At 37.1% G+C, this 11,498-nt stretch overlaps 1 protein-coding gene across 1 annotated transcript; it reads right to left on the reverse strand.

Annotated features, from left to right (window-relative positions):
* Nucleotides 1-6,398: 6,398 nt before the first annotated feature.
* On the reverse strand, nt 6,399-10,421 carry LOC126693751 (splicing factor-like protein 1). Its single transcript, XM_050389873.1, has 2 exons — nt 7,836-10,421; nt 6,399-6,744 (listed from the first exon to the last, which is right to left on the reverse strand). Exon 1 carries the CDS (start codon nt 10,304-10,306, stop codon nt 7,868-7,870), a length of 2,439 nt encoding a protein of 812 aa, XP_050245830.1. The 5' UTR covers nt 10,307-10,421; the 3' UTR covers nt 6,399-6,744; nt 7,836-7,867.
* Nucleotides 10,422-11,498: the final 1,077 nt, after the last annotated feature.

The following is an 11,498-nucleotide window of genomic DNA, read 5'->3' on the forward strand; positions in this document are numbered from 1 at the left end:
TAAGAGACGAAGTGTAAAATATGATATAATTTTATGGTAGAAAAGTGTAATCCCCCTAAGTAGAATGAATAAAATTAAAGTTTAAGTTCCAAAAGAGATGGGAAAATTAGGGTATAAACTTGATGAAATATTTACGTATCTCTACAAAAGTTCACTTCAACATTATAACATTATTATTCTCATACCACCTACCATTACTATAGTTGCTAATCATTGCCACAACCAACACCATAACAATGCTACTGCTACAATTTTCATAGCCACCCATTGCCATCACCATTACAGTTATACATTATCATCACCACTACCGTCCACCTTCGTCACCACCACCACCATCATCACTAAATCATTACCCCAATAATACAATAGTTCTTTTACTTCTATAATATCTAATATCTTAATTATTAAAAATATAAATTTATACTGGAAGGACTAAAATTCCTAACAATTTAAATCATGCCATTTTCAAATTCCATTAATACCATATATGTTGTATGGAAAATTTTATGCTACAAATAATCTCTTGAAATAGAAATAGGTTATAGGGGGGAAAGTACTACATTCCACTAACAAAAATTTACTATTTTTTGTGCAATTTAACATTTGTTGTGCTTCTTTGAAAAAAACACTAAAAAAGAAGGGGAAAAGCTAACGGATTCTCTAAAAGTAATGGTTAATGAAATATTTTTGAAACTTTTTTATTAGAAAAGAGAAAAGCAACTAAATTTTTTTATAGTTTTTTTTTTTTTTCTTCATAAAAGTGATATTAAAACTTCCTTAAAATAATTTATTAACAAATGTTTTAAGAGCGTCCATTAACTAAACCAAAAAAGAAACACTAGAAAAGAGATCATAAACCATGCTTCATTAAATGAAGGTTTACTTTAAGCCTAACCTTATGAGCTTCAAAGGAGTTGAATACGAGATTGTAAACAAGTAGGTTTAAGTATTAAAAGTTCAAACTGGTTAATTTAATTTTATTTCAAACACGCTCATCACCAAATTAGATTATAAGTTCAAGTTTAGTTCATTTACTTATTTTGCAAGTTCGAGCTTATTCACAAATTAATTGATTATTTTATTTCCTACATTAAGTAAAATCCCAACTAAAATCTTTTACCCCTTCACAAATCTATAAATTTTTTCTACAAATAGATTGTTTATGCTATAAATAAACTACAAATAATGATTTAACATCATATGAACCAATTTAGAACGTTATGCAATCCAATTTCAAGTCTATATAAATATATTTTTAGACAAGTATACATATAAATATATAGTTAATTCAAGCCCTTGCCCTTATCTTCACTGGCTTGGCTTGTCCACAAATTCATAATTATGTTTGAGCTTAACTCGTTTTATAATTGAGCCTAAAGTTGACTTGAACTTAAACAAATGAACATTAACAAGTTTTTCTCAAGTCCAACTCAAATTGTTTATAAATAACTTGGTTCATTTACTAATTCTACTTAAGTGTGCTTTTAACAACACTATTATAGGTAGTATTTATTACACACACTTGTTGCATACACTTTTACGGATGAGAAAGTTGCACAAAAATAGTGATTTGAGTCACAATTTCCAAGCTCAAAATTGTAATTAAAAAAAAAAAATTATTTAGAGATACTTGTATAAAACAAGTATTTCCCTAAAAATAATAAAACTTAAGTATTCATTAAAATTCCCAATTAAATTCAATCACAATTGTATTGAATTTAATTGTCTTAGGAAAATTAAATGCTATTTATGTATGTTTCATTTAATTAAGAAACCTAATATATCGCATCTAAACTATTCTGCCTAAATTTTACCCCCACTAACAAATATGACTGCAGACAGCAAACCCACCAATGCGGCGTCGTTGAATGCCCTAAATATGTTGGGTAGGAAAAAGTACAAAAACACCCTTAACCACAATGCCATATGCTTTCATCACATTTAGCCCACCACTATATATCCAGGCATCCTACCATCATAAACATCCATGTAAAATCGTGAATTTATAAACCTTAGAATCTAGATCTCATAACCAGTTACCCAAATATATGTATGCCACAACTGGGTCATTCCAAAATAACAAACCACACAAATGAACAAACAAATCACGAAAGACAACCATTTACAAATAAAATAAAAGAAATATCATGAAAGAAAACCAATCACAGTCCAGATATACATTACCATGTACATAAATCGTGAACCAAACAAAACTGAATCACAAAATGTTATTCATCTGAAAAATAAAACTAAGGCTATGAATTGTTCACAATAAAAAAACTGCATATGAGATAAGAACACAATGTGTATCATGGCCCAGCACCGTCGCTCAATTTTCTTACCAGGTTATAATGGCATCACCACTACCAGGACCAAAACTAAAACAATCGTGCCATATATGAAGGGGAATATATTGTTTATCATTGAATCGTACAATAGCTACATACAACAAAGTAACAAGATGACCTACTCATTTGCACGCCTAGACTAAAGGAACATGAATTCTCATTTAACCCCAAAGGAACCCCCCCAACCCTCCCCAACAACTTCCAAAAACATTTTTTTTCCTCTCCTTTTCCCTGTTTTCTTCCTTTATTTCCTCCAGCCAAATGTAAAAAGGGCAAAATAAATGGCCAACCCACCCTAGAATAATTGAGATAATTAAACACTTGTTCAATAGCTGAAGCAATATCTTCATTGATGAGGATCTGCCGAGCTCACAACAGAAAACACCTTTCAGAACATTCTATCATCTCAAAAATGTAAATCCTGACCAATTTAGTCACAATCATGTTAGCACAGTGATAATACTTCACAAAAACCTGCAGGACCTGCTTGAGTTTTGCAGAATCTCAAAAGACAAATCTATACGGTGGGGGTACTTTGCATGCAGTCATGTGATCAAGCAACTGTCAATGAAAAAATAAAAATGTGCAAATCACAGACTGCCAAGTGGCAAGGAAATGCTTGTGACCTTGTTTGTGCTTAAGCTGCAAGGCCAGTGAAGAAGTCAACAAATGCCCACACATTCCATATCCCACTTCATGACCAAAACAAAAGGCAGTACAAGCTAAAAGATTACCAGATATGAATGGATGCATCAACACATGGCCAGGAAACATCAAGAAATTAATGTTTTATTCCAGTACTCCAAGAAATTCTTCAACAATCAATGTTAAGCTAAACTTTTAAAGCCCCAAATGTCTAACTAGAACCTCATTCAATGCAAAACCTACAGATATATAGAACAGACTTCCTATTTCAATTTCTAACATAGGAATCAGAAAATGCTGGACCCCACCCCTGCCTAAACAAGCAAAATGATTATAAGCTCAACATAGAAATTTTCTTTTGACAAAAATTTCCCCTTCTCATCTCTTACAAACAAGACAACAATTTCAAGGTAGAAAACATTCTCTAGACTTCCACAGCCATGGATAGAACTAAAATTTCTCTTGCCTCACAATAGCTAACAAACAGCAACCCTCATGGTGTAAAAAAGTTAGGTTCCTTTCCAAGCCCAACATGAGGGCCAGCTCCACAGGATAATTCTAGAATTACCTGACACATGGGTGAGGGCATTTGCTATGTTCTTGGAGGAACAGTCTCATCTAAAGTGAATAAGTCAAAAAGGCTAATCAGCCTATAAAAGGAGAAACTGCAATTGTATTAACTGTTGCTTTAGCAGTACAGAAGATGCAAGACACATTGCAAAGAGCAAAAGGGAATAACTGGATAAGTCAAAAGTTAATAACAAATCATGCTCATAGAGAATGACAAGAGCATCAGTCCCTGGTAATTTGTTCAATTAGAAATTTGTTGTCAAGAAAAGCACAGTCCAGATAACAAGAAATATACAGATAAGTTATAGCTCATACAAAACAAGTGATACATACATAAAAGAATCTATGTACCAGCTATTAGTGTAGCTGTTATCATCATCCAATACTAAGGACAAGACAGAAAACTTTAGGTCCATTCTACTTCTAGTTATTATTATTATTAGTATTAGAATTTGGAGTTCTCTTACATACAAAAGAAAATATTTTCCAAGAACATCAAAGTAATTTCCTCTTTTTTCCTTGGGGGGGATGGGGGAGATGTTTCTGTCACACAAAAACACAAACTTTAGAAGTATGAAAAAGAACTCTCAGTTGCCAATTAGTTCTAGCTCAAATGACTTAAGAATGGGGTAGAGGGTGACAGCTTGTGTTCAGACTTCAGAATCCATTGTGTGAATTTGTTAATTATCAATTAAAAAAAAGCCAGTTAACCTAAAAAAGACAAATGAGAAAACAAACTACTTTCCAAAAAATCATTTTTACTTTATTGAACATGGAAGGTGGAGTATTATAGAAGACACACAACATATTCCACCTTTCTTAATCTCATGGCACAAAAGTTATTCAATAGCTTACATGTCTACAGCCACAAATATACACAGCCTAACCCTAGAGAAAGATTATCTCACACTATTAACATCAACAAAAGACAAGTAGCTTGAACACTACTGTTCCATTCAATATGTAACCAATTTACCATAACAAACCATAAACTCTTATTTCAGAGCTTGCAAGGAGAATAGTTGTAAACTGACGTTATCATTAAGATTTGTTGTCAGAATTTTCAATTTATTTAGTTAGAAGAATGATTTGGGGATCATCTAAACATGTAAACCAAATAACCAATTTCTAAGAAAAATAAAGCATAATCTGTTAAAAATCATGACCATCTAAGGAGTTGTGTTACAAACTTTGTTTGCTATATACATGTATATTGAGTACCAACAAATTTTTTAAGAAGCCCATATTATGCAAGGCATTGCCAAGTAAAGAGCATGTATGTGATAGCAAAAGCAACCAAGGCATCTACAATTATTGTTTAATAGGTGTGCATGAAAACTGGAAAATATCAACACAAATGGATTCTAGACTATTACACATGAATCAGAACAAGTGGGATCACAAGTGCCCCTTATGAAGTGAACAGATTGTATGCACTACCAGACACACATATATAACATGCAAAATGAAAATTTAAAACCTGCCAATGTATGATGGACCTTTATACTCTTCTAGGGCCTAACTTGCAAATGTTTTATGACTAAAATATGCAATAATAACTTCATTGAAGTCATCGTTTTGAGCACTTTCTGAAATCAGTGCCAATCAAATGATGGACATAATCAAATTATGGCCAAAATATTGAATTACAAAGTACTTACCTTATAACCCTGCCTCCTTTGGAAACACTAAGAGGTGCCAACCAATTGAGCTATAGGGCTATTGGATACTATTTAGAAATATTAAATCCACACCGAGTCCATAAACATGTATAACACCTTTAGGTATCCATGGATGGGAATAAAGCTGTTTAAGTGCAATATGCACACACAATCACTTGCAAGACTCTATTCCTAATTCCAAAGTAGGAGATGTGCATTTAAAATTATCCGTATTGCCTTTTGTAACCACATGATGAATTTAAAAGAGTTTATGCCATAAAATTCTTTTTATATTCTTTTTTTATCATTCTGAAAATATATTCCATAACTTGTTAACTTACGTGGGTAAATGTCACCTCTTCCTAATCAAAGTAAACCTTACTTCTAGAACACTTAGGAGCTGATATCTGGGGGGAAATCGTACAAACCAATTGTTTTGCTAATGGAAAAGATTTGGCTCCAACCACCAATAGAAAGATGCCATGTGGCTTGTTATGTGCATTGCACATGACTCACTTGGTTAGTTCGGTTAAGTGAGTCATGTGCAACAAGTATAAATGGCATCTTCCTATTGGTGGTTGGAGCCAAACTCTGTCCTCTGCTAATGCTCTTCTTAACATTGTTTATTAATTTCTGCTCACCAGAAAACAATACTTCAATCAAACTACTCACAGGCTTGACTGACATTTCATCCATACCATAGACCATACCATCATAATGACTTCAACTAAAAACAAAAAATGCCACTAATTTTATAATTTTGTAACTTAATAAATCAAGTCAAACCCCTCAAAAATTTCAAACCCTGCACAATTGGTCAATTTAACAGTTAATGGAGGAAATATGCAGACTGCCAAAATCTAATATCTTTAATAGCCACACAATTCTGAATTCTTTTACCTGCCACATAAGAACTGAAAGAAGACATCAAAAGACATTGGGTACGCTTAGAAGCATAATGAATATAAGAACAAAGTCATAAGCAAGGTACTTCTTCCACCTACCCCAAAATACCTTAAATAATAAGGCATATTTACCTTCTTTCCAGTATGGAAAAGGGCGTGCAAGAGACAGCTTCAGCACCATGGCATTAGGATAGCCAAAAAATCCTCAAAATAAAAATGGTCATTATGATCAAAACTAAAAACAAGTTAGGAAAAGCAATCAACAAAAGTTAGCAACCCAAAAAGGTCGAATGAGATGTAACATAAAACGTCAGTAACATAATATTGGAAAAAAGTTCAGATAACTGATAGAAAGAAAACATTAGGAGACAGACACTCTGTAAAAGGTAACAAGCAAGCAACAAAAGAATTTTAAGTCCTACAAGAGCACCCAGAGATTCATAATAATAATCATATAAGTGGCTTCTCCAATACAAGACTCTACAAGCTGAACTACTCCAAGTCTCTGCAAATGTCATAACAGCACAGCAAGGTTAAAGATGTGAGTCCCAACTTCCAACAAAATCATGGCAAGAGGAAAGAAATCAGGTTGACACATCTCCATGAAACATCAGCCTGTCAAAATTTTACATAATAACAATGAAGAAGAGTTAAGAACAGCAAAAATAAGATAAGAAACTAATTTTACAGTGAGGGGTATACACTAAATCTTAATTATACAAAATAATTTATTACAGGTAGAAAATTATTGTTTAGAAAAGAAATAAATCTTTTGCTCAGAACAAGATGTGGGAACTGTAAGTGAAATTATAGACACAAGATTAACTCCATCACTGCATGCTAATGCTTTGAGGATGAAAAAAGTAATGGGGAAAAAAAGGAAAACCTTTATTAAAGCAGCACCTAAAACATAGGCTTTCCTCTCCAAATGTTGGCATGTCAATGAATATCAAACCAGGATTTTGAATAATATCATAATAATTTATTTGGATTGCTGTCTCACCTGTTCTCTAAAAAACCCGTCATATAAACAAATGACCAAGAGACCTATAATGTATCCAAGTATAACAGGGTACACGGATACATCATCTTTAAAATCATTATGCTATAGCTTTTTACATTCTTGCATCCTCTATTCCTCTTTCTAAAATGCTGCACACTCATAACACGGTAGAAGAAGATTGCTCTAGAACAAAAAAATTATAATCTAACAGAAGGGCAATTTACCATAGAAACACACAACTTTAAATAAAAACGTTTTTATTTTCCCAATTACATGTGACTTAAAATCTTAACTAAGATCCTTGAATTTCTAACAATGCCAACAAGAGATCTATGAGATGCTATCATTTTGATTTAGCTTTCACAGGTGAAAAAGATATTCACTTGCCACAACATATAGTTATGTGCCCTTCATACCTAGCTCCATTTTGACTAAACTGGATGCTGCAAAGACCACTTGTTAATCTTATAAAAAAAAAAAGGGGGGGCAAAGACCACTTGTTAATCAAAATAAAAATCAATTAAGTAGTAGAAATTTAAACCATCATATTCACAAAATTAAAGGATAAAATAGTTAGTGACCAAATCAGGTTCAAGCTTCATCAGATGGGCAGAGAAGCTATCAAGTCAATGAGCTTTAGAAACAAACCAAAATGTAAATGTAAACAGGACCAAATTGAAGCAAAAGGATGTGAAAGGCATACCTATCAACTTGTTGGTAACAAAAGAACCCAAATTATTTCATCTCTGACATGAACTTCTCATACTCTGCATCTGCACCATAGTTTGTCTTCTCTGCAGAAGAACCAGGAGGAGGAACCTGTGGATTTGTGGCCCAAGGAACATTTCCAATGCTCTGTGATTGATCAGCAGTTGAGCCAGGAACAGATGCAGGAGGCGGAGGTGGCGGTGGAACTGCACTGTAATAAGATGGATAGCCATATGAAGATGTGGGATATGTAGGTTGTGGCGCTGCAGCCATAGAGTTCCCATACATATTGGTTGGTATAGATTGAGCAGAAGTACTGTTTTCAGTTTGCACTCCAAGAGGGTAACTTTGTTGTGCTTCACTTGAAGTTGGAGGCTGAGAAGGGGCACCAGGGGGAACTGGCTGCACAGGCGGAGGATACTGTACACCATAAGGTGGCATAGGTTGACCCTGGACAGGAGGATACATGGTTGAACCAGGGGGAGGAGGTGCATAAGGAGAATAGTGAGGAGGAACAGGAGGTCCCCATGGAACTGGAGTGCCCCCGTAACTTGGAGGTGGCGCATTCCCAAGAGGGCCACCTGCTGCAAATTGTTGAGATGGATAGGCACCGAGGGGCTGGCTTGAAACAGGATATGTGGGCATTGCTGAGGCTGGTGGGCCGGGAGGCACAACAGGCTGAGGAGGCCTACCGGCAACTCTCACCGCAATAGTCCGCCCCTCTAGCCGATAACCATTCATGCTTGCAATGGCATTATTGGCCATTTGAATATCTCCATACTTCACAAAACCATACCCTTTGCTCAGTCCAGTAACCCTGTCCTTGATAACCTTAGCCATCACAATATCACCAAAAGGTGAAAACAAACTGATCAAACCATCATCGTCAAGAGTAGGTGGCAAGTACCCAATATACAAGTTTGTATCATCAATTTCCTTCGTGGGTTTGACCACAGTTGCCCCTAATCCAGCATGTGATGTACTAACAGCATTCCTAGTATTATTAGCCCAAGGAGGATTGCTTTCCGAATTACTAGTTCCAGAACCAAGTGCCAACATAGTGCTTTGTTTGGTTGATGACTCAGGAACTGAACCTCCTAACTCTGCCAAAAAGTTCTGATACTCATCATCCATCTTCTTCCCAGTAGTCCCTTTCACTGGACAATCAATAGTCGGATGCCCACCATCACCACATATCTTACACAACACATCACTCTTAAAAGTCGAAGTACGCGAAGGGCACGCATACTGCCGATGCCCGGGTTCACCACACAACCTACAATACTCTTCATCCCTTATTGTCCCGTTCAATGCTGCCAGCTCCCTAAGCTGCTGCCTCTTATGCTCATTCAACACCTCATCCACCGGCTGCAACAGCTTCTCCACCATCCCCGCTGCAGCATCAAGTGCATCCTGCGTATCCGCCTCAACCAACACATGCAAATCCTCGTTTTCAGAAGGATCAGGCTTCAAATCCCTCTTCTGCTGCAACCTACCCTCCTTCACTGACCCTTTACCTCGGATCACAATCTTAGCACCCGTCTCCCTCTCCATCCTCTTCTGGGTATTCCCTCTTGGCCCGATAATAAGCCCGATGAAATTATAACCCGGGTACTCCTTCATCGGTATATAAAGCTTCTTCTGAAGCTTGGGTGGCCTATAATCCGCAGGCGGCTTAAAAGCCGGGTTACGTTTAATAATCTGGGAAATAATCTCAGTCCTCTCTCGGTTCAATCTCTCTCGAGCACGATACTCCCTAGTGTTAATCCTAATTCCCATATTATCATAAATCGGTTCGGGTGAAGGAGATCGAGCCCCTTCAGGTCTATCATCTAAAGGCAAACCAGACGATAACATTCGACTAATCTCTAAAAGCCTACTATTCAAAGCTTGAATTTCAGGATCAAATTCAATACCTCCAGTGAGTTCTTTCATGAAATCAGGGAGCTGAATCGGCAGCGAAGTCGGCAGGGGCTTGGGCTCATCGTCGGCCCATCGAGACTTCCTCTTCCGCGGCCCGCTGCCCGATTCGCCACTGCCGTTGCCATTCTGGTTGCTGCTATCGACGCCGTAGACAACGATGCTGTTATTGTTGTTAGAATCGGGCTGCGGATCCCATCGGCTGCGGCGGCGACTACGTCGGCTTGTGGTTTCCTCTTCGCCGCCGGAACAATCCTTGTCGGTGGTGCCGGTGCCGCTGTGGGTGTTGTTGGTCAAGCCGCCGTTTTCGGAGAGCAAGGGTTTGTTGGTGGGAAAAGAGGAATTATTATTGTCGTCGAGGGTATTTTGGGGAAAATCGTTGCAAGGGTTTTGATCTGGGATTAGGGTTTCGGAGTGAGGAGGAGGTGGTTGTGGTTGGTTTTGGTGATAGTAAGAGGATTCTAGGGTTTCCGGTGGAGGAGGAAGAGGAGGGTCTAGGGTTTCGATTTGCGCTTCGTTGATGTTTGCTGCTGCTGCTGCTTCCATGATTTTTCACTGTTTGTTTGTGTATCTGAGAAATGTGAATCTCTCGGAGATTTATGAGGCAGAGGAAAAAAGCTAGAGGCTAGAGCTTTATTTGATGTAGGAGACTTGGTGATATACGTGCCCCAAGTGCAAGTTTAAATACAATTCCCTTCAATGGGCTAGAGTTGTAGGCCCAAGCCCTGACATTATTAATTTGGGCTGGCCTTGTGGGGGCCCGAAAGGAAGTGACTGTTGAGATTAGAGAAGACTTTTTAGAGTTTTGGAAGAAATGGGGCATCGAGACCTGTCCAATTCCTTCTCATTTCTGACCTCTAGAGTTTGCTTATAATTGTTGTCCATGCATCTCGTAATTCATAGGATGGTTGTGGACTAGTGGTTGTGGTTGGTGTGAGCTCGTTTAGTTGATAATTGTTGGTTTCTTAGTAGATTATTTGTCTTTTGTTGTTGTACAAGGAATACTGGATCAAATGTGATCAATATGAAGGAATTAGACTTCAGGGAAAACAAATATACATATATAATATAATTAATAGATCTAATGAGGCTTTAATACGACTTATTAGTTTGGTGGTATTGTTTGGTTTTCCTTTAAGTAGAACCCAAGTTTTAATCTCTCACCCCCACTTGTATAGAGCACTCTATGAAACCTACAATCCCCTCTTTTGTGAACTCAACCACAAAAGTGTGGCCAAACAAGGTCCACATTACGACCAATAACTAGTATTCAATGAGCCAACATTATTGGCGGCCCAAGCTTGGCCCCCAACAAACTGTGCCCCATAGTTGGATGTATGGCTCCTTAAGCCCAAGGCCAATAATGCTTCACATGACCTACTCTCTTGCAATTGAGCCAAGGGCAAGCTAAACCAAGCATCACCAACCTACTTTGCTAAGAGCAATGCTGAGGACACAAAAAAGTCCACAACTTTTGCCACAATTCACCAAGTGGCGAGTTGTAAGTGGTGGAGGTGTGGACCCACTATTTTATCTCCACTATTCACATCTCGCCACGTGGCGAGTTATGACAAAAGTTGTGAATTTTTTTTGTGTCCCTAGCATTTTCCCTTTGCTAATGAACCGTAGCTATACTAGCCTAAACACTTAATCTCAAAGCTTAACCCACCATTGAAGATCCTTTTAGGAAGGAACTATATAACACGTCTACGTGGCAAGCTAAGCTGACCTAGCACCA

Source organism: Quercus robur, chromosome 7 (genome assembly GCF_932294415.1).
Source record: "Quercus robur chromosome 7, dhQueRobu3.1, whole genome shotgun sequence".
Taxonomy (NCBI): Eukaryota; Viridiplantae; Streptophyta; class Magnoliopsida; order Fagales; family Fagaceae; genus Quercus; species Quercus robur.

Bases quoted from the DNA above. Each gene is read 5' to 3' on its own strand.
- LOC126693751 (XM_050389873.1), bottom strand. From the start codon at position 10,306: ATGGAAGCAGCAGCAGCAGCAAACATCAACGAAGCGCAAATCGAAACC.